General features: G+C 36.2%; 1 protein-coding gene across 1 annotated transcript in view; it reads right to left on the bottom strand.

Annotated features, from left to right (window-relative positions):
• Positions 1-24,862, bottom strand: part of OCA2 (OCA2 melanosomal transmembrane protein) — a 159,104-nt gene that overhangs the window by 26,819 nt on the left and 107,423 nt on the right. The window contains exons 21-22 of the mRNA XM_054627989.2: positions 23,268-23,361; positions 10,304-10,397 (exon numbers count right to left, since the gene is read on the bottom strand). Of these exons, the coding sequence (XP_054483964.2) occupies positions 10,304-10,397; positions 23,268-23,361 (188 nt within the window). The remainder of the gene's footprint in view (positions 1-10,303; positions 10,398-23,267; positions 23,362-24,862) is intronic.

Raw genomic sequence — 24,862 nt, forward strand, 5'->3', positions numbered from 1 at the left:
GAGATACTTCAAGAAATTTTTCATAAAAATATTATAATCCAAGATATCTTGAAATCCATTGCATAAAATAGTTTCTATAGGAGTAGCACTGCACAAACACAGCAGAATATCTGCTTTCTGACACTGCCAAAACCACCCAGAAATCATTACTCTTAAAATTATTTTCCTTCCAAGTGCTGTTGGGAAGTTATTAGGTATTGATTTAGTTGGTAGCCTGTACTTATAAAAGGTAACCAAGAATAGGTTATGGTCTGTGTTAAGAAAATAGAGATATATATTACATTTACCACTCTCCTTGTTGTTCATTGATTTGTTTTTAAGGTGTTAAATTGCTTTATACATCTTGTGACTTATAAGATCCATGGCATACAATTTCTAACAGAATACTCTATAAATATGATCACTTCTATAACCTGTATATCTAGTAGGAACACTAGCATGATCATAACTTCCCAAGTAAGAGGCCTAATTCTTCCATCCATACTGGATGCAAATATGCTTTTCAGAATAAATCAGGATCAGTATCCTGCATTTCAGCTTAACAAGAAAAAATTAAATTCTCATCTGGTTTCAGTGCAAGCCAAATCAGTTTTTCTATCTATACTCTATTTTCCTCACTTAATTTAGTGATATGTGCCAGTAGACTAAAAGTATCTGCAAGAATTGGATGGATAATTTAATGCATATTATGTATACATATTTTATTGTTCAGAAAGAAAAAGGTATACCAGCTAATACACCAGAAATGTGAGTAGTTGGCATCCATGCAACAGTTAGGGAAGAGCTTTCAGAATTACATTAATTACTCACTTGTATGACAGAGCAGTATTCTTTAGAACTTGTCATTTAATACTCCTGAGCATAACCTTTCAAATTTATGAATTTCTGAATACCTCAAAGATTCTATGTTCCAAAGAACCACTGATTTGAAAAAAAAAAACAAACCAAAAACCCAAAAGAAAACAAAAAACAAAACAAAAAAAAAACCTGAAAAAAAACCCCACAGACTTCTTCACATCTCATCACTGTCCTATTTAATGCACACTTTCCCCCATTTTACACCTGGCTGGACTTGGGGGTGGCTTGGACTTTTCTCTTTCTTTTTTCATAGCTTTATGCTAGTGAAAGGGAAAGATACTCTGAAACCCAAAAAGGCAATTCAGAAATTATATAGGACACCTCGTAAATGGCATATAACATTTCAGAATTTAAAATAAGAATATTTTTTAGCACCAAACCAGTTGATCTGGCTCTTAGATTGGTATGGTTTGTGTTTACTCTTCAACTTGCTACTTTTTTTTCCCTCTCTAAAAAATATTTCCATCCGACAGTAATTCCACAGTAAAGTATCTTGATGAGAGGGGGTTACATTTATTTTATTCACCTGAGGTACTAGCATTCATTCTTGACTGTTACAAACCTGAACACAAAATTTATGTCAATAAAATTTTAGTTTAACTTCTTAGTGTGTTTCATGGATATATACATGCACAAACTATACAATTTATAATCAATTTCAAACCAGTCTCTAAATCTTCACTATGAAAGATTTGAAACTGAGGATTTTATGAGCCAGTGTTCAATTAATAATGTTTCAATGAGAACTATTATACAAATTGAACATTTAACTTTATATATATATATATATATATATGTACCTTAAACTATGTAATATTGTTGCATATATCGCATTTTACTATTATTTGTTTCCTTGCTTAAAACCTCACCTAATTAACTAATGTCAACATTTTGTAGTCAGATCTATTTCTTGGAAATTGTTTGAGGCATATTTAGGGTTTGGGTTTATTTAATTTTAAATGAGATCAACACAGAGGATCAAGTGAGAAGAGTTACACAGGAGACTGAATCAAACTTGCCATTTCAACACAAATAGATACTTGCAAAGTTCTTTTCTTACATTGGCACCATTTTGAATACTAATGGCTATTATCATCCCAAAACAATTGTGCAAAACTGCACTGGAATTACTAGACTATAATCTCACATTGGTTGAAAAAGTAGAAGGCAATTCCACTATCCTGCAGGACTTGGACAAAAGAAAGCATTGGGAAAAAAAAAAAAGAACTTTTTAAACTTCAACTAGGACAAAGGTCAAATCCTGCCCAGGGGGAAGAAAAGCCCCTGCAACAACAACATGTGGGGACAGAGAAACCCAGAGAAACCAGGGAGCAGCTTGGCAAGGAAGGCTCTGGAGTGCTGATCTCCATATGAGCCTGTGGGAAGCCCAGCACCAGAGGCAGCCAACAGCAGCCTCTGTGACTCTATGGAAAGGGGAATATCTCCAATCTGCATCTATGTTTTTTTTTCTGTGATCCTGTGATTAAATAATGCTTCAATGACTTTAGCCCATTAATATTAAAATGACACATTCTGAAGGATCGCTGCTTCCTATGGAGCCCAACGAAACACTGGACCACTGCAATTGCATTTTAAATGTCCTTTATCAAAATCTCTGGGGATGAAACACACATTTCACAGAGTTTAAAGGCTAAAACCTTACCAAAATTTTAATACCTGAATCACATAGCCTTATTTTGCGATGAGTGAGACAAGTATTTAAATCCCATTTTCTTTATTGGAAACTAAAAGCAAATACAAAAGACTTCACAATAAGAGAAGAAAAAAAGCAATACTTGTATGTCCACAGGCCAAACAATTCAAAGTTATTAGTTCTACTCAGAAGACATAGGAACATTATAAGCTCCATGAAAACTTCACGGTAAAGATAAATCATGTTTCAAATTGGAAAAGGAAATGTCCTCTTACTTAAAGGCTCAAAATGCTACTTTTCATCCTTTTTTCTAAAAGTAAAAAAAAATAAATGTATATCCATTCACATTTCCATTTACACTTTTTGCAGACCTGAAATAAAATCAGAAGAAATATTAAAAAACCAAGCCACCCATAACTCAGGAAAAAATGCTGTGCACCAGAGTTGCAGGAATACTTACTTTCATGGGGTTTGCATGCCAGCCATGCAAATACTTAAAATAAGCAACATTTATTTTATTGAACTGCCACAGATGTCAATATGACGTTTATTTGAGAGCAGTTATTAGATCAACAGTGATGCTTTAAAATATTGCAATGATTGTTGTTGGATACCTCAAAGAAAACTGGCATTTTTCTTAACAAAACCAGCTTAGAACCTAATAATTTAAGATGAATAAATACTGAACTACCTTTCTACTGAGTTATCAGCTGAAAATTGTTTATAGTTTTGCCCTTTCTGTCATAACAGTGACTAGGATGTTAAAATCTAGATTGTATTTGTTAAACTCAGTTCCCTAAATCTGATAGAGATTTTCATATGCAATTGCATTTGAAATTTATTCTTAAAATAAGCTACCAAAAATCCTTCTAATATTTTTCTTACACATGTAAAGAAATCAAGACAAATGTAAAAACAAGCTTTAATAAACCTAAGAGATCCAGATTTCTAAGAATAGAAATTTTATAAAGGAAAAGTAGTGAAAACCTCAAACTTGTCCATGTATTAATGCATTTTTGTTGAGAGTGCTTTACTCAAGTGCTGCATTTGCACTTATTTGAACAGAAGAACTCTGTTATCATGTCAATTATCAACATTTAACCCATGACCATTTACTCCTCCTTATTGATCAGAAGAGTGAAGTGAGATTGAGATAATTCTTGCATCATAATCATTAAACCTTCTCTCAGCAGTTCATTGAGTCTTCCCTAGGTACTTTGAACATCCCCAGGTTCTATCTTCTGGAGATGCACAGTTGATCAGAAAGTCCACAGGTGAATTGAATTTGTGTATTTTGATACCACATTTCTCAACCAAAGGGTCCTAGGGTGACGTTATGATGTTTGTATCCCCATTCATGTGTTCTGTTAATGTTGGATATTATGTTCTCTACCTTTAAGACCGGCTCTGAAGAGGGAAAGTTTTATTTTGGTTTTCTTATCAGCCTGGCAGGACACAGAGACTGCAGCTTTTGCTTTTGCTGCTTTTGCTTTTCGCTTTGCTCTCTCTCACTCTTGCTTGCTTTGCTTCTGCTTGCTTTTGCTCTTTAGCTAGTTTAGCTAAACTGTCCAAATTTCTTCCTGGACTGTTTCTCCTTTCCTTTTTCTGACCATTTCGAACCTGCTCTGGACTGGGACCTGGGAAACACCGAGAGTTTGCACCCTGTGGCCTGCAGCAGCTGCCCCAGTGCCGGAGGGACTGAGAACAGAGTGACCACCCCCAAGAGAGACTTTCTGAATTTGTCATCTCTTTTCAGAGTGTTGCCATCCGGTATTGTTCATTTTGTGTGCTGGGGGTGCTGTGCTTGTTAAATAAACAGGTTCTTTCCATTTCTCTCTGAGGAATCCTTCCCAAACCAGTTGGGGGGAGGGACCGTGGGGGTTTGCTTACTGGAGGGGCCCTAATTTGGAAATTCTCCTCCAAATTTGCCCTAAATCAGGACAGTCTCCATCAAAATTCATATCCAAAATGTAGAGTTGGTTTTATTTTGCTCAGAGTCAGCTTTAAAAGAGCAACAGCATAATTGTGGCATGGGGTGGTGTTAATAGCAAGAAAATTAAAAAAAATAATTAAATTATCAGGAATGAAAAGGACTAGAGTTGTCTAACACATAACCCAGTAGAGACATTTATGGGTTTTTTAAAAGTGCTATTTTCTATAAGTTGTGTAAATAGGATACACAGGAGGTGGCAAAGAACTTCATATTTGTCCTCCCACTTATATGAATGACACTTCTCATGGGAAGTTCTGTTTCACAGCCTTTGCATCTGAGTGCTCTCAAAAACAGATAAATAGGATATCCTACTGAAAATATTTTTGCTGTGAATGCCTCACAAAACAAATCCTATGATAGAACCAATTTTTTTTCCTAAGCTATTAACAGAAACCAATATTTTTGACACTTCCAAATTATTCTTATTCCCAGAGAAGACAGAGGATATTAATTCAGCTCTGCAGGTGGCGTATGAAGGGAGGGCAATGACAGAAAAATGCAAAACCTGAAAATACACACAATGCCTTCAGGATTATATCCAGCTAGCCCTACAACTGTAACTCTACATTAGGCTCTTAGGGTCATAACCTCTTCCTCTGGGCAGACTGATTTCCTCATGTATCAAATTATTTCTCCCACATTCTTATCCACTACCTAGTTATCCAATCCATTCTTCCCATGACCAGCACTGTAATATAGGCACAGTCAGCCAAAATTTGCTTGACATAAAATTGGAGTACGTCCCATAATACCCATTTTATATTTTTGTCAAATATGTTCATCATTTATCTGTGATTAATTTTTTCTATTGATATCACACATCATGGACACAGAGGGGTGATTAATAATGAATTACAATAGGATGAAGGAACATAAGCTAGTTTATATTTGAAATACTATGTATCTTTATAAGGTTATAAATGCTTATCTTGCAGAGAAAATGAAAGTCAAGTTGTAAATTCTATTAGCAAATTAAAAAAAAAGGTTATTAAAGCCTTACAGCAATGAGAACATCTTATGTTATGGAGGTGGAATCAAATCTTTAATTTGCAACAAAAAGATTCTGGTGCATCATTTTCATGTTCCACAGGGTGGTCTGACCTAGTAGAATGCTGTATTGCAACAAACTCAGACATATATTAGTAAAAATCTTAAAAACGTCTATGAAATGAAGCATCTAGATTAGAAGAGACATCTGCAATGTTATTTATCATTGAGAAAAAATAAAGAGAATAAATTGAGAAAACCTTGAGAAAAAATAAGGCTCTGTTGATTATTTTACAGTCTGAATTTATATAAAATCATTGTATTAACCTCTAGAATTCATCCGAGCAACAAGACTACAATGTCTTTATCTGACCATTTGCCAAGAGAAAAGTACTCTCCTAGATCTGGGGCTTTCCTTTATGTTAAGCTCTTATTTAGGTGTAATAATTCTTTGGTAACTAGACTAAAATCATAATAGGAATATTATCTTTCCCTGCCTTCTGCTTACTCATAAATGCTGTCTCTGAGCAATTACCTTCATATTATTAACATATCTGATGTTTTCTGCCGGTCAAGACTATGAAAATTGTTACACTTCTGACTAGAGACATAATGATCATTTGTTTGCTCTGATATTTGCTTGTTCTAATATTTACTCTTGACCATACACAGCAAATATTCCACTGCTCTCTATCTTCTTTTCCAAGCCCCATGGACTCACAATTTTTTCTATTTCTATCACTTAATTACTTGTCTTTGTGTCCAAGATGTAGGAAAAGTATACGAATTTGAGGGGAGAAGAGATATAATCACACTCATGTAAGTAACATGAAAACTGAAAGAGACTTGGATTTACACTGAATAGCAAATTGAACAGGAATTTGATATTGCCTAGATTAACAAAGAAAAGGCAAATAGCTCCACATTCTGAATTAAATCTTATCTTTTTTACATGTGAAAAAAGTAGGAGGACTGTGACTGGAATATCATGTTCAGTTCTATTACGTACAGCTCTAAATTACTAGAAGAATAAGGAAATATTATAGGAAGGGAATATTAATATTATCATTAATATTACTTTAATTAGATTAGTTTTATTTCACATAGGTATATCTAACATATTTCTTTCATGAGGAAAGATTGAACACATAAATACAGTTTGATGAGGAAGTTTTCAAAATGGAACAATAGCATAATTTGGCTGTACTGATTCCAAAAATGCAAGAGCATCTTTAAGGAAATTATTATTCAGAACTTGCTCTTCTTATGAATTTCAATTTTGTTTTTGTCATAACATTGCTTTCTTTCCTTTTGAATTCGAGTTATTACAAATGAATCATCCAGTGGCAGTCACTCACTATTTGCCTTCAGATTTGTGGGGCTGGTTAAAAGCTGAATCCCTAAGTGGCTGAGCTTGGAAGGCACTACTGGGACAAATAAGAAGCCTGGGGAACAGCATTAGTGACTGGTCTCCAGCAGGCTTTTGTGCAGCTGATCACACTGGGAACGACTGCCTTTTCCACATCCCTTGTCAGCAGGTCCTTTCCCCATTCAATGAGTCTCATATAAGCCCTATTCTTCCTTTTGATGCTGATGTACCAGTAGGATATCCTTTCTCTTTTTCTACCAACATGTCTAACAGATTCAAGGATAAAAAAAAATTCATGGTGATAAATTAAACTTACTACAATATTGTATATGCTAAATGATTTGTGAATCTTTTTATTGCAGTGGAACATAATGAATAATCAAAAAACCTCACAGGGTCTGAAAACAGAAGCAGAATTCATGACAGCCAAATGATCTTTTCTCACAGGCAATCTTGCTCTTTCCCTTGTGAGCACTGTTCAGACAGAAGTGGTGCATGTGTTGATGGGTAATGTCAGAGAAGAGAACAAGATCAGGATGTGTTCTGGGTGAGATATTTGGTGACACTTGCCAGCACATTCACAGCCAGGCATGCATGGATATGACCTGGTATCTCCTCAACCAGCAGTGTACTCTGAACACCAGGCTGCTTTATGGTGCTTCAGCACAGAGAGGGAACCTTATTCCGTTCCCTCTTCTTTCTCAGTATAATCTTTCCCACCTAAATGCCGTCCTACTGGAACCACCTTACAAGCACAACACTTCCAGCACATGGGCCTGAGTGGCTTGGATGGTGAGAACGGGATGCCAGACCTGTCTCCCCTTACATCCATCTGTGGAGGACCAGGTCCTTGAGGCAGTAGGACTCTTGATCCAGGGAAAGAAGCAATTAGTCGCTGTTCTGACAGACACACAGAACTCCCCAGCATGGGATTTCTTCTGAGGAAGGCACTCCAGAGAGAAGCACATCAAACTGGTAAGACCTCAGCACTCTGGACAAGTTATCACGCCTGGCCACCTCTGGCTCTGGCTGGGCAGCAGAATAGCATTGCACAACACATCTGCCAGGTTGCCTCTGCTACCTTCTTAAAAAGAGAAGAGAAACCTCGACCCACACCAAGTGCCACTGTGCAAAGACACACAGAGGAAAGGGTCATGAGCCCACAAACCCTCTTACAGAGCAAGGAACCTGCTTCTTGCCTTTTTCTCTCCCTGCACAGAGAGGCATTGTGGAACCCACATGGCATGGGCATGAGGAACCCACAGCTTCCGTAGAATCTCGCCCTCTGTTGTATCAAGGTGTACTCACCAGACAAGCTTATCAACCCACTCTGAAACTCCTCTTACAGACCACTATGTCAAAACAGGGTTTTCAAAAAAGCTGCTGCTAGCAAAGGCCTCCCCTAAACACGTTTGCATGATTTGGCTTAGCATGCAGGCAGCTAGGAAGGAAGTGTATTGGAAGTAGAGTGCTCTGCTGTGTGACACCACTTGAGACAGACATGGCATGGGTTTCCTCTGCAGAGACACTTGGGAAGGGCAGAACAACACCAGCTCAGGCTGATAAAAAACATCTTAACAAAAGTCAGCCAGCAGAGGGTCATCATCTGCCCACGCAAGCTATCCATGATTTTTCTCTGCTGACTCCCAAGGGTTTGCAAGATGAGAGGGTAAAAATCTGTGTGTCTACTGGGAGAAGCACTGCAGAGGACCTCTCAATGGGGATGTGAAACCTATTGAGTAATCTTGGGCTAACAGGGAAGAAATGCAGAAAATTCACTTTATACTTTGACGCAACCTTCAAATAAAAGTAAGCAAAATCAAAATCTTCAAGGGATATACAAAACACCTCTTGACGCAGGAGAAGCCTTAAAATATATTCAACTTGTGAACATTTGACTGAAACGAGTATTTTCCTAACGCAAATTGTGAAGAAGCTCATGGTCTGCCTGTTCAGTGATTAAAAGGCAGCCAGAAAAGTGAGCTTTTATGTTCTTTCTGCTAATAAATATCCATTGCTATCTCTCTGAGACCACTATGCATTCTGTTCTCACATCTTTGTTCAAGGTGGCTACAGTCTTTCCCAGTAATCAGTTCCACCAAAAGCATATGTATAGAAGGCAATTTCAGAGCATCTGTCTGCTGTCATCAGTACCAAAGGATGCGTTCCAGTAAACACTGCTGAAGAGATTAGCCAGGCTTTACATCTTTGTTTTCTCAGTCAGTCTCATAGAAGTTTTAAGAGCATTTCAATACAAAATCTACATAGAAGACACACTATTAATGCTACATACAAGTTAAATCTCCAAATGCCAAGGTTAAAATCTGTGAAACATGAACAGTGCAATCCACCAGCCCATTATTACTGCATGTCAAACCATGACATGGTTTGACATTACCTTTTTTTTGTGCAAGGGCTTGATTTCCAGGAAATCTGTTAGCTATTGCTATGTACTACATAAAACTGTTCTGCAGTATCAAAGATCCTGAAACCAAGACTTGGTCGATTAATCATATTAATAACACGGGTTTGAGGGCTTTGAGGTAAACAATTTAGAAAAAAGCTGATGGAGCTGACACACTATAATAAACAATTTAAACAAAGTAAAGAGAAAAAACAAATTGGCGTGAGCTTAGCAGTATCCTTTGCCCTAAATATGCAGAAAAAAGAAGCAAGGAATTGTTTTAGCTAAATCAACTACACTTTAAACTTGAACTTTGTGTTTTGTCTTTATTTACCAGTTTCCACTTACATCTTTCAAACCACAGTCTCAAAAATGGGAAGTATTTGGAAACATATTAAATTATTGTATGCATTAAGTACACCTTGTCCCTTAAAAACCTGCTGATGAATTACCTGCAAAGAAAACTCCACTATTAAAATATCTATTAATTATTAATTGAACAATTATTAGGCAACAACTTGAGTTGAGCCAACCTGGATGCTCATCACAATTTCATTCATAGTTGCTAAGAAGCTGTTCAAAAGAAGTAACTACTTTTAAGTAAATAGTTTACTTGTGGGATCATGGAATAAAAATCAACTCAGTCTAAATTAGGACATTCCAGTTTCTCTGATGATAGAACATCCATGAATATGTGAAGATGAGAAACTAGGTTTAAACTGCATTTTACAATAAAGCAACAATTTACAATTTCTACAAAGCTGAAGATTGAGGGTGAACAAAGCAGGAATTTCGAAGGCTTTGTTTCTCCTGGAGTTCCACTGTGCTCCCATGAGCTTCATGCATTCTATCAACATTATACAAAAATAAAGTGATTTGTCTGCCATCTGCATTTCAGTTGCCAAAACCAAATTAGGAACACAAGTATCTTTTATAGACCCTTTCTCTAGATTGTTTTCCTTAGAAGATCCATTGTTTGCCAAGAGAGAAAAAAGAACCAACAAAACCAGACTGGATGTGAGAAGTTTAAAAATGTACCTGAAGAATTCCATGAAAGAGAAGCCATAACCATGCTGTTCAGCAATTCCAGCACAAACAACATTTGCAGATGCTCCAATCAATGTTCCATTACCTGCAGTTCAGAGAACAAAGACCAGTTTATAGTTGTGGTCTCTTTCCTACTCCTCTGTTTATTCTGTGTTGAAGGCCTAAGATGTACTCATTACAAAATGAAAAATCAATTTCTGTTGTATATAGGTTTGGAAAGAAACATACAGTCAATACCTCCACATCCTATAAATAGCTTCATGCTTTGAAATATAAATCTGGTATTACGCCCTGGTTCTACTTAGGCAAAAAAAAATAGGGAAGGAACATAGTACCAATAAAAAAATAACACCAGAGACCTGCATTCAGATAAACATGTTGATTTTCAGTTTTACTTAACTAGAAGGTGCCATCAGATGAGGAGAAAAGATGAGATAGTTTGAGAATGCTAAGAAAAATGGATACCTTTTTCCTAATGCCAACTTGATGTTGACACTGTAGTGTTTTCTTTATTGATAAATTAGGTAATTCGTAAGATTTTTTTGGAGTTTTTTAATAGAAGTTAAAACAACGTAAGTGTGACGATGAAGGGGAATGGATCGGTTTCAGGTCTCTCTCCTAAAGGCAAAAGGATCAAAGACTTTGTTTACCCAATCACCATGGTTCTTCAAACATAATTTTATTCAGTGAAGTTCACCAAATTAACCTATACAAGCCCCCACATGAGAGGAACACAACAAAGAAAAATAAAAACAATTTGCCAATTTATAATGCACATCTATCCTCACTTCTCTTCTCCCAAGCCTTTTCCAGAAATTAATTTTCGCTAAACTTTTAACAATCTCACAATGAAGTCAGCTATTCAGACCTCAGAAAGACTGACCCATTTTCTATATCATTCCCATGAGTCATACCTCAGACTTATCCATGCTGCATACTTGACTTCCACAAAGCAGATGGCTCCTGCAAATGTTTCTGATCTAAGGCACGACTCAGGAAGTGACAGTGACTCCTACATGCTTTTCTTTAACTGAAGTTTTGAACAAAGGTAACAATCTATGAGATTTTTTTTTGTACTAAGTAAGTCATCTCTTTTGCCATACATCACTACATTAACAATCCATTATTCTAAGCAGGAGCCTTCCTTTCCTCCCATTGGCATGTAGTTACTCTTCTTACTTTAGTTCTGTTAAAAATTTTAGCTCCATAGAAACTCTTCTGGTCTGACTTTGGGAGAAACAGATCATAATGTAATTAATGCTCTGGTTAATTGTTTTGATTCAGTAAATGTTTCGGGTCACCCAGAGATCAGTATACCAAAAATTATCTCAGAATAAAGGCAGAAGAATTATTCCCTCAAAGTATTCACACATGGTACTGTTATGGCCTTCTGCACCTGAAAGTGCACACAAAATTAGCAGATATCTAAAAATATTATTAAAAAATAATATAACACTCTTAAATTAAAATAAAATTAAGTGCTATAATTCAGATGGTGCTGACTGGTCATTATAGTGACAGAGTAACAAATCTGAGGGAAAAAAATAAACCCCAGAAGTCACTCAGGACTATTTTATTATTATTTTTAGTTGACTTCTTGAAAGCCAAAGCTTTCCAATAAAAAGCCCTGATATGACAATTTTTTTTCCAATTGAGTCCAAAGAAAATGCAGGAGTCTTTTTTATTCCAGGATGGTCAATTATTATCAACACACATTAGGCAGCAAACTCAGATTTCCATCCCAGAGTAGAGATCAGAACAAAGGTATCTATTGTTTCAGGTGAGTGGCCTAAGCAACACCAATTAAGAACAATAGACTGGTTTTATTTTCTCATCAGCAGCTCTTGAGCAGATACCACAATGGAATAAGGAAGTCACAGAAATGTCGGAGATTTCTTGAGATGAGAAAAGTGCTCCCTTCCAACTCCCTCTAGTCCCAAATAGACATTTTTTTTTGTATTTTTATTTCTCCCTCTATGTTTTTTTAAATTCCTTTTCTTTCTGCTCTCCTAGGAGCTGTGCTAGGTGACCTGCTTCCTACTTGCTGTTTTTAAGGTTTTTACACTGCAAAGGAGCTGGAGCTCAGTGCAGAGATATCCTGACTGTCTCTGAGGAGCTCTGCTGATGTTGCTGAAACTGCCCATCAATACAAGGACGTATCCTTATTGATCATAAAACTATTGTGATCATCCTTGTGAGACACCAAGAATTTTTTGTAACCTCAGCTTCTTTTCATACACAGAAAGCCACCTCCACAGGTGCTTTAGGTGTGGAGAAAAAAAGAATTATTAACATCATAAGAGGAACAGAAATCTTTAAAAAATAGTGTCTAGCACTGGTCATTAGAAACATCACACAGCTCGTTTCCCTTGCCCTCTCTCTTTTTGCCTCAAAGTATATCCAAATTACTTTACTGCACATTTTAAAATACAAAACTGAACTTGAACAGCTTTCCTGGTAGGTAACTGCCATGAGAAACCAAGGCACAAGGTGTGTGGCTTAATGTGAAAACAGAACAAATGAATACAGCTGATGTACTTAGAGGAGTCAGGAAGGAACACTTCAGGAATTTTCAATTCCAAAATAATCACTAGTCTACAGCATCCAAACATTTCATAAGAGATTTCTGCTCTATGTGTAGCACAACCAATCATCACTCTCAGAATAATGTTACTGCAGACAAGGAATATAGCTCTGGCTTCAAATTAAAGAAATGAGACTGAAACTGTGCTTGTCCCATGGCTCTGACTAGATACAGTCGAGATCTCCAAACAGCACAAGCTCTCCTATACTGCATGGGCTATAGTAATGCCTTCACATAATGAAGTATTATGGAAAGAGTTTCTGCTTCAGCAGTGAATTGATTTCCCCAAGTAGATTTCAGTCGAGAAGAAATCGTCACCTTAAATGTTATCTGTGAGGAACAGCATTACTTTTTCATTTGTTTGGAGCGTGTGTGCAGTTTAATTAGGCACTGGCTCAGCAGGCTTCAAAGAACTGCACTCAAATTAACAACAGAAGCAAACTTTTGTTTCACCACCCAGGAACATCCGTCTCCATGGCACGGGTTTAACTCAGTAGTGAAATAGCAACACCATAACCCTCTGAATCATGGAAAACTCAAGCCTAAGTTAACGTACACAGAAACCTATACATTAAATTCATTCTGATTGATGCAAATTAAGACCAGACATTTTCTAGGACTTCACTCAGTCTTGACTTCATCTTCACATCACCTGCGATCTTAAGAACAATTCAGTTTAAGAAGGCTCCAGCTTGCTTGTTTATATGCTCAAAACAAAATAACACATGGGTCAACTGTATCAACACATTGCAATAACCAGTCTGGTCTGAGGACTCCTATTGTAACTTTGTTGATGACTCCTACTCACCCCTTATCACAAGGCAGACGGTTACTGAGAAACTGGATTCACTACAATGAATTGTGATATTTCTAATGTCAGTAGTCTGTGATATCTATGAACTAAGTAGTGCATTTTATTCTGAATATCTCTTCTTCCTTTTTTCCTTGACAGACTACATACACTGTTGTCAATATTAACTATGCTTAATAGTTCATAAGCATGAAATCAAGAGAGACCTTTTTCTTAATGAAAATAATAGTAATTCTAATTAACTACTTATGCTACAACAAAGGAATCCTCACAGATTGTAATCCTTTTTCCATGGAGCTGCCCTAGCTCTGCACAATCATTTCAGAAACAAAGTAGAAGGTCTTCTACTGCTTCTGTCTAGAAAAGGTGATATAAGATCTTCTTTCTGATATTTCTCAAGGCAAATAACTTTGAATATCTTTAGGGAATGTGAAATCAACCCCAAGTGTGAGACAGTATTTAAGTTTTAGTTAAGAATAAAGCTATCTAGAAACAGCCAAGACCCACACATTAAAATGTGCCCTTTCATCCCCAGCTAACTTAGAGCTACAAGCAGAAAGAGGTTGTCAAGGTTTGGTAACCCTGATTTGATACCTGCAGTATCCACCAACCTTGCTTCTTCCAGCCTTCTTCTTCCATTTGTAGCTACTTCTTCACAACCCAGCACTTTGCTACTTGGCTCCTTGAGAGACTGCCAAATCTGAACCCAGGCCTTGCACACCACACACAATGCACCTCTCATGGGCCCAGACAGCCTCCTCCTCAGCAAAAAGAGTTTGCTCAAAAGTCACTATAACCTGCAATGCACTGAAAATCAATGCTGGGAGAACCAACTAGGCTTACTGAAAAAGGGGGCTGGGAAATCAGATTAGAATCACAGCAAGAAAAGGGAGAGAGTTTGAATCAATAATGTGCATCCTCTGACTTCAAGCCTCATCCTCAATGTTGATTTTTACTTGTCAGCAGCACATTTATTATATCTAAATGCTGTTAATTCTCAGGAGTCCCTTTGGTATTGCCCCCTCAAGAGCAAGCCTAACCCTTTTGTTTGCTGAGTTAATGTGTTCACTTGGAGAATCACCTCAAACTGCCTGGCAGGATTAGTGTTTATTACTCAAAGCACTGAGAAATCAAAGGGAAGGGATTATCACTAACAAAGCTGTTTGGCCTAGCATGAGCAACCATCATAAGAGTAACTTCCTTGAATATGAAGGAGATAGTACCTTGGGTAACAACCAAATGGATGGCCAACAGAAAAGTTTGTTTTGGTGTGAAAATTACAGACCATTTCCCCTACACCTGTGCTTAACCAAGAAGTCTTCTGCATTTTCTCTCTCCTGTATCTCGGGACAGCTAATGCAGAAGTAAAAAAACTACCCTATTTTTGTGCCAACACAAGCTCTGAGAACAGCTTTTCCCTAGCCTCTAATAAGCATCTGTGACAGGCCCAGTTTTATACAGGACAACTGTTCTGCTTTGTCCAGACAAGGATTCTCTTTCTGAAACAAGAAATTTTCCACAGTCATGAATAATTTTAGGGTGAGGATTCTCAGCCCTGCTTTTTGCTGTAATGAACCATTCCGTTACAGTATCAAAGTAAAACTTACTGAAGGAAATCAGCTCCTTGCTTCCAAGGCATTTTCAAAAGAAAATCCTGTGCACTCTCCCATATAATTTATATTGTAAAATAAAGGCAGACTGATGTGCCTGGCTTCCTTTCCACAGCAGATTCTCTACTTAAAGCACAGGCTGAGCAAATGCAACAAATCTGTCTGCCAAAATGAACACTGACCAGTTCTGGTTTTGATTAGCCTTATAGAAGATAGCCTTCATAGCTTTGATAAATTTTCAGTTTCACACAAAGGTAATACAGATTTGCCTCATTAAAAAAAAAGAAATCCACAATTATATTCACCTGTTCAATGTCCACAAGTCTTGAATACCTTCTAATAACAGGCAAGACTTGAATAACTTAATCTTTTTTATGTATAAAAAATTAATAATCAAACGTTGTCATCAATAAAGAGAATAAAGGCCAGTTGAACAGTAGCAGTCCCTAAAAGGGACATCAAGTCATAGGCATGCATGAACTCACCTAATATTTTTATTTGTGATAAAATGCAGTCTTCTGATACCAAGATTTTTGATTTTACTGTTTTGGAAACATTTTGAATGGTATATTTCTACATAAATGCCTAAACATGGACATTGTAGGCAAAAAAAATGAAAGAACATGAATGAAAGTTTTGAGTTCAGTTTTCAAAAAAATGTCATTGAACTGCATTCAACACAATGCTTTCAATCAGGTGAAATTTACCACTTTTTCTCTACAAACCACTACATTTACCACTACAACACCACCAGCAGGACAGCTGTATAAGAATTGCACTAGTAAATGCTCATTGTTTCCTTTTTGCTAAGAGAGGAAAAGGTGAAATTTAAATTTGCCATTCTTCTATCAGAAGTGTGAAATAAATAAGGTGAGTTGCTGAACATCCTGCACTTGTTACTTTAGTGACCTAAAGAAATTCATAAACTTCTACGAAATCCAGACATCTCTAAAAAATACATAAAATCTGGGGTGACCACTAAAGCCACTTTTCTCCTCAGACTCAACCTACCCAGTGCAAGTGTAAAAAATACAATTATAATGATGGATAGTGCCAGCTGTCTGACACTCCATTCCCCTATGCCCTGAGATACATATTCAAGTAGCTTTCACTTAATGTTTTTAATACTGCATTTATTTCATATTTTTGATGCTGCACATATTTCATCTCTCATTTTTAGATTCAAAGACTAAAACTATGTCTCAGTTTCATAGCTTTGCCACATGTCATGTTAATGGGGACAAATATTGAAAAAACATTTCATATACAGAAACCTAGCATAAAAGTACATTATTCATTATTTATCATAATATACTTTGAAGATAACTGTGCTGAATAGATTTATCAATATCTATATAAATAACATCTAGACCATGATTATAACTTTCCTTAGTGTCATACAGATTATCTGATTTGTCAATATAAATCAATATGCATATTGCAAGATTTTTTTCCTCCACAAGGTGCAGAAGAGGGGGCATTGCCTGGAAAGTGTCTGGAGAGGAAGAAAAGTAGATAATCCAGTATTATATTCTGCACTTAAGTGTTTTGAGTCCTACTGTAGCTTCCCTGCCTTATTCTGCCTGATATTCCAAGTGCTACCTTCTGAATATAACTCTTCTGCTGACAGCTATTCTCATACTGCAGCAACTCACTGATACAACAAAATCAGTTTGCCTCTTCCATATAATTCTGAAAACATAAGTGGCTAAAGCTCCTGGAAAGAACTTTCTGTCATTTATAATAAAGAAATGCACAAAGCAGGTAAAGAAAATTAAAGGCATCTCCATATATACTTCCTAGGAGCCTCAGTGCCGTGTCTGATCATTATCCTATCTCTAATTTGCAGAACTTTATAGCTTGCAGTTATTTTACACAGGTTGAAAACCATTAATTGAAGCATTTCAAAGTCATCAGTAATGCAAGCATTATAATCAAGTGAATTTGGTGTTTGGTACAAATTTATTTTCTAAATCAATATTGCACATAGCTGTCTTATTTCCAATTTAAAGTCTAAGACCATCCAAACTATAAATTCTCATCAGTGCAGCTGAAATACTATCCTTTACCCCATAGGCTTAATATTTCACCCTTAATGGTATGCATATATCTACATATGCATGTCTGCCAAAGTAACTCTTTTCAAGCTTAGAAAAATGTCCTTGCTGAAAAAAATATACTAGTTTCATTATGGGAATTATTTTCCATATGAACTCAGTATCTTAAAACCAAACTTGTCTCTGATAGTGCCTTCATACAGACAAAGATATGTCTGTCAAATGGTCACACTCAGTTTTTCTTGTTTTTATATTTTAGTCTCAAAACTTTCTTCTGCATGTCTTCCATGCCCCAGGGGACAATCTTTGGCAATCTTAGATAATATCCTTTAGTTGCAAGGAGTCTAGAAACAAGCCTAGGTCTCACACCAGGGACTTTTCAGCACTGCTGGGCTTTAAGAACTTCACACTGAAAAAGCACGAAGATATCTCAGAGTTTGTATGTAATTAAAGAGCTAAGGAAAAGAGCAACTGGATTTTTATGGAAGGTTACAGATTCTGGCTCTTGCAGAAAAGAGCAAGAGGACAGTTTGGGCTCTCGTATTAATTGAGTGAAAAGAGTCCTCATGCTTATATCTAATGTTTTTCACATTACAACAAATCCCAAAAACTTTCAGGTTACATCTGAATGAGCTCATCATTAAGAACAAGAAAAGAGTACTACCATTTAATGGACAGCAGCCACTGTTGAATTAATTTCCATCACTGCAAACATCATAGAAACAATGCAAAGTACATTTAGAAACCAAATTAGATATTAGTGTGTTATTAATATCCACTAATTGGATATTAGTGTTTTTTATATGGAAGCATATAAAAAACATGCTTCTAGATATGTACAATATAAAGGTATAATGTTGCTAAAGACTGGCCTGAGGTCTTCAAATAAAAACTGTGAGGTGTTTCTTAAATTTCCCTATTTGATTTGCCTGTCTTTCAAGGTCAAGAGCAGCAATATCCTTTACATTCTGAAAGATTGCTCTCATTCCTTACAATGCCTCCCTTTGATTTGAATTGAGTTTTATATTGATAAAATTGTTTATCGGACTATCTTGCCCATAAGACATAGAACTGAACCCCGGGATTTCTTGTCAAGAACCAATAGGATCTTCCAATATTCATGTCCTGGTTAAAATCAAGCTCAGGTAGGTATATTGTCTCTATCAGAAAAAAATTTCCTACAGTTTCAGTTGCACATTTTATACAACAATAAAGTTCAAAACCAAAGCTGCTCCTCCTAAATAACAGCTATATTTTTACACCATGCATTCATTTTTTGGTAGATGTTTTAATCTTTTAAATTGAAAAGTGTTATAAAAATTTGATCTATTATAACTATAAATGAACAGTAAAGTAGCTACAGTTCTTTATAATGTTAATTATCATATATTTATTACATTTTATGATTTCTGAAGGATATAACTTTTCCTCATATTGCAGAGAAGGAGGGTTGGTTTATGAATATAAACAATATCTTTAGCTTTATACCTTCAGTGTGTCTGAAGCTTTAAACCTAGTTTAGGATCTTATTGAGCAGAATCTGCAGAATAATAAATCAGTGATACTCCACTGTGCAAGGCTCCATCTGCACCAGGGACCTAAGGAGGGCTGCTGAGAGGCAGAATAGCTACAGCACTGGACTACTGAGAGAAATCCCACTGTTTAGCTACACTGTGGGATAGCTGTAATAGCTGTAATTAGCACAATGTCCTGTGGATAATGAATTTTATTCACACCTGGGTTTTGACCCTGTAAGGTTAGAAGAAAAGTGCCAGCAATCCTCTCTCCTTGCCTCCTGTCTTGACATAGAGCCTTCAACTGAATTGTGTGGCCAGAATAGCACAACTGAATACATCCTAGAAACTGCCTATTTCTGCAGAATTGTAACAGTAATGACTTTCAGGTATTGTCCTTCAGGAAAATATACAGAGAAGGAAAATAGTGCAAAACTATACATTGTAAAAAATATCCCCTCTGGACCACATTAATAGTCACTGCAGCGGACTTTTTGCACTTTTCTATGCTAGCAACTGAGATCTCAGAATGTAGAAACTTTCAAAAATTAATTTGATATTGCTATTTTTTTTTCAAAAGCATACTGTTTATAAATCATGAAAAAAAAAAGAAGAGAGAGAGAGAGAAAGAGATAAAAGGGCAAATAAATGCCAGTTCTTTAAATGTCAAATGTATAAAAACCCCTCAAATAATATTTTAGCTATAACCTCTCAGCTCAGTAAATAGTCTAGTTCTACACAATTGAACAATCTTAACAGGTGAATTTCTGACTGTACACTTAATAAATTTAAGTTGAATCCTTATTTTATGCTCTTTTAAAAGTCATGAGCCAAAATAAAAAGTGCAATTAAAGTTTCTCTTGTTCTGAAATTGCTGTAGCTAGCAACCTTCATTTGCTCTCCAGAATTTCAGCATTCCCTAGACACTATTGGAAGGTCTGCATAAAACTCAGTCTCCAGAGTGTTATAATTCCATCAAGTACCTGAATACAAAACACTAATGAATGAAGCTTTCGTCAGAGCCCTCTCATGCTAAAGTAATACATATTCATTAGAGCACCCCATAAGTTTCTTCCTTGTATATTTCCTTTAGTAACTTTTATATTTCCTGTTTTCTTTCCCTTCATTGTTAACATGTAATTGAAATACTGGTGGATCACACTTAAAAAAACTCCACGAGCAACACAATTTTTACAGATACTTAGTCAGCCTGACCACTAACTCCCAGGAAGATGTGAATTAATAGGGTTCTGCATGTGAATTAATAATGAGCTCTGCAAAGATCATCTGGCAATTTCAGTGGAGGAATGAACACCTTGGTTGTACCACTATCTCCATCACTAACTATGGATGCTGGGGCAGCCAGACTCCTAACTTACTACTTAAGTTCTTAAAGATACCTGGGACAAATATAGATCTAAATTTCCAGAACCAGATCCCCTGGAAAATTATCATGTTCATTTCTTAACTGTATAAGACTGATCTGACCTAAACAAGAAAATTTCTGCCAAAAAGAACCAGCCAACTATGAGCAATATCAAAAAATTTTTGAAATTGTGACACTCTCACCAGGAACTCATCATGGTCATCACTGCCCTTGTCTTTCTTGATTAAGGGACAGGATTTTTTATCCCTTCTCACCCTCAGAGACACACTTCACAGAACAAGGAGCATCTATGTGATATTCCTTTACTCCTTTTGTCTGAGCACCAGGCTATGAAAGACAGAAATTTAGCAGCAGCAGCTCTCTTTTGGGAGACAATGACAACAACATGACAGTTATACCATCAAAGGTCTTTTCATCTTATTTGAGACTGACTCCATCCGTCTTTCATTTCCAGGACAACAGCTAAAGCAATGAAGGAAAATTACTGCCTTTTCTCATCCTATCATCTTCCAAACATGTATCTGCCTGTGCACTTTGTGGCAATAGGAATAAAGTAATTGAAACCACTGGAAATTTTTAGGAGAAAATGGATGCTGTTTTCCAAGACAGGAACAAATGCTGATGCTCCCTTTACAGACACATTAGCAGTGTTTACCCTGAACTACAGAAATGTTATCAAATTACCAGAAATTAAGTTCTGCATTATGTACTAAACAGCTAACTCTACAATATGTAGTTGTAATGTACTATTTCATAAGACTCTTCTACAAAATATCTTGTTTCTCAAGTTCCCTTGGTTGCATAAGCAGAGATAAGATCCAATCTTTTGCCCTAAGCACCAGGCAGTAACAATATCATTGTCATCTACTCCTTCTGCAGCTGCATTAGCCTACCTTGAGGATTCCTTCATACACTTCAGGGATGATGGGAATTCTCTTTTGGAAATAATCTTTAAGGACCACCAACACTTCCTTTTTTAAGAAAGACAAGCCCCTTTCTCCCCCTTTTTCAATGCTGCATCTTTAAAATCTAAAGCTTTCACACACTTAATCTCCAACAATAAGCTCCTGTCCATTAGCCTTTCATCAATGAAAAATCAGAAGCACATGAAATTTGAGCCTAACACTCCTTAGAAGACATTTACCAGTATAACTCAGCATATGCTCAGCTTTATCCTAATGGAGAACAGTCAGGAAAGTTTAAGCTTTTGCTGATAATGATCTAACCTTTTATCCAAATATTTGTATGGATCTGAGCACCTAGGCACCTTGTATGGATCTCTAATCTCTATAATTCAAATCATTCTCATGCTACTGTTTACATTTTTAATTTTGTCTCATACTGCATACACACGGATGTCTCTCAAAATCCAGGCAGCCCTTCAGCAAATCAAATTTAAAGAATTTGGATTAAGATGATAACTGATAGTTTAGGAAAGTCAGCCAAAACTGGTAAAGGCTCCAAGACTGGTAAAGCACATCCTATTCAGAATATGTCAGCATAATCTGACTAACTTTATATTCCTTATGCTTTTTTTTTTTAATCTGGAATTTAATGAAGTGAGAGTATGTTCAGTGATCAACAAATTCACAGAATCATAGTGTCATTTAGGTTGAAAAAGACCTCTAAGAAATCTGAGTTCTATAAAAAGGTGAAGAAATATAATATTTTTATGGCAAACATCTATATGAAGACATGCTGATCATTCCAATCAGTGATTTTAAAGAGGAACAGATTAAAGTCACAATCTAATGATGAGTAATGACAAGCACAAAGAGATATTCCTCAAATTAATAACTGGTGCGAAATTGTCCTGCCTTTGTAACATGCTCTTAAAACTCAATCTGTAAATTACATCACTGTAATCATTGTTAGGTATTAAGGTCACTTGTACTCACAATCACTTAGTTGAATAAACAAACCTGAACTTATATTGCACAGAAAACTGGGTTTACTTATCCCTGTGGAGTCACGGGAACTGTTTGGAGGGGCATGGAGGGGAAGAAGGAGCCATGGTGGAACAACATGTTATTTATTTTAACTTTATATAACTTAGCTACCTAAATATTTAGGGATCAAAACATAGCCAATACAATGTAATTTGCATTAAAATTCTTAGTAAAAAATAGTACTAACTTTATTTGTGATTTAAAACTTACATATTTTTATGGCACTTAGTGTACTTGCTACATGGAAACATTGTATTATAACATCTTCACCACATGTCATTTCCAAAATATAAAAAAAAATCCTTGTAAGTATTAATTTAAAAACTACTGGATTGCTATTTTCTTTTGTTCTTAGAAAAAATAGAGACAAAATCCAGGGCCTACAGTACATACATGCAACCTTTTTAATTTAAAAAAATTAAAAACAGTCAAAAAACATGTCCTTCTTTTGTGCTAATATACTGACAATAACCAAAATTCCAGTTAACATCAAGATGGGCAATAGAAGAATGGCTGTTAGATTCATTATTAAAGGTACATTTCCCAAAGACTTAAAAAGTATTTTTCTTACAATGAGAAGTAATAAATAGGTCAGCAAATGGACACTGAAATAATTTCTGTATCCAAAAGCAGCCAGAAAACCTTCCAGTGACTTCAGCAGATTTTGAATCAAGCATTCAGATCTTAGCTATTATACATTTTCTGCATCTTTTCAATGAGCAACGATGGCTTTCTGTTCTGAAAGCCAAATGTATCTTTGTCTTTTCTCTCACAAAAGATCAGAGCCATATAAGCACCATCTGGACTGTTTCTATGTCTGTAGATTATGCAGATACAGACTTCAAACACAGACTGCAAAAATCCTATTGTAGCAGCAGCAACTGACTGGGATCTTCATCCAGGAGTGCTTTGAAGTCAAAGGAGCTGAATCGGGCTCTCCATATGCCTTGCACAGTAAAATGATTGAACCAATTGTGCCAGTTTATACATGCAACAATTGCATAGCTGTTACCTTATGTCAGCTTTCTCAAATAAACTCTTACCTCCAAGGCATGCACCCATAGCCAATGAGAAGATTAATGGTTTCATAGGCAAGTTAACATCTGGATCTTTACTCAGGTTGAGAAGCACAGGAATCTGTGGTTCAAGAAGAAAAGAGAGAGAATCAGAAGACATAACCCAACCATCAGCACAACATAAACAAAATTCATTAAAGGAAACAATTAATACCACCAGTAAGGCCAAAGAGTAATTGGGGGGAGGAATTTTTTTTGTTCTTGATGTTGTTATTCTTATTTAGTTTCTTTGCATCATATGCTTGATCTTTGCTCCCTTTTCCCCACTGACTGTGCCAGTCCCATAGCTGAGGAGAAGCTATTGACATTAGGTCAAGCTTGACACAAGTACTGCAAACAAAACTGAGGCTGTCTTCAGGTTTTGAGTGCCTTCCATGAGACCCTCCTAGGTCTACAGGGAACTGACAGTGACTATAAATGAATTCTCCTTTCTTTTCATGAAAGCTAAAGCACAGAGATGTATCTCCTCTTCTCGCTGGAGATGATGGTAAAAGATGCCCAGACCTTCACAGTGAAGATGGCTGTAGATCTTGAGTCAGTAACCAAAAAATTACAAATCCTTTTTTAATCAAAAATATCTGATTAATTAGGGAAAAATTGAGAAAACTCCATTTGTCAGGCTTCTGAATTCATAAGCAGATCAGAGTTATTTTACTTCTTATTTCAACATTATATTTACCAGAGAATGTGGATTTAGTTGACTGAGAAATATTTGCAAAAGTTCTAATGCCAGCCAGCAACTAAGCACCATGTGGTTCCCATCTCATACTCCCCCACATCTCCCCTTAGAGAGAAAGAATAATCAGGAAAAAAACATTAAACCTTATGGGGTGAGATAAAAACAGTTTAATGATTTTAAAAATATTATAACAATAATTAATAATTATCATGATAGCAAATAAGATTTTTATTTTTATTTTTATTATATTAATGAAAATGAATGACAGAAAAAGGAGTACAGTGGAAGATAAATTAATTATGTATAATACAATTGGTCACTACCTGCTGACTGCTGCCCAGCCCATCCCTCAGAAGCAATTGGTGACAACTGGACAACTCCCTACTGAGTGTGTCATTCTGTGGTATGGAATGCCCCTTTGGCCAGTTTGTGTCAGCTCTCCTGGTTATGCCCCCTCACCCACCTTCCAGTTTCTTGTGCTCCTGCTCCCTGGCACAGCATGGGAAAATGAACAGTCCTTGACTGGGGATAAGCACTACTTAGCAGCAACCAGAACATCAGTGTGTTATCAAAATAATTCTTATAGTAAATCCAAAGCACAGCACTGCAGCAGCTATTACTAAGACAATTAATCCCATGCCAGTCAAAACCAGAACAGGCAGTTTCATGGATTTCATTTAATTGCTTTAGCAAATAAAATAAAATTAAAAAAAAAAAAAAAGAAAAGAAAAACATAAAAAAACCCCAAAAAGTGAAATAAGATTGGTAGGAAGGCATCATAGACTTCATTAGCCAGTTGGTATAGAGCCCAAAAATACAGCAGGCAGGCTTTCTAGCCAGATCTAGCACCAGTTCGCAGCCAGTAACGTTCTTCAAAGCTAAA

This window comes from Agelaius phoeniceus, chromosome 2, assembly GCF_051311805.1.
Source record: "Agelaius phoeniceus isolate bAgePho1 chromosome 2, bAgePho1.hap1, whole genome shotgun sequence".
NCBI classification, from domain to species: domain Eukaryota; kingdom Metazoa; phylum Chordata; class Aves; order Passeriformes; family Icteridae; genus Agelaius; species Agelaius phoeniceus.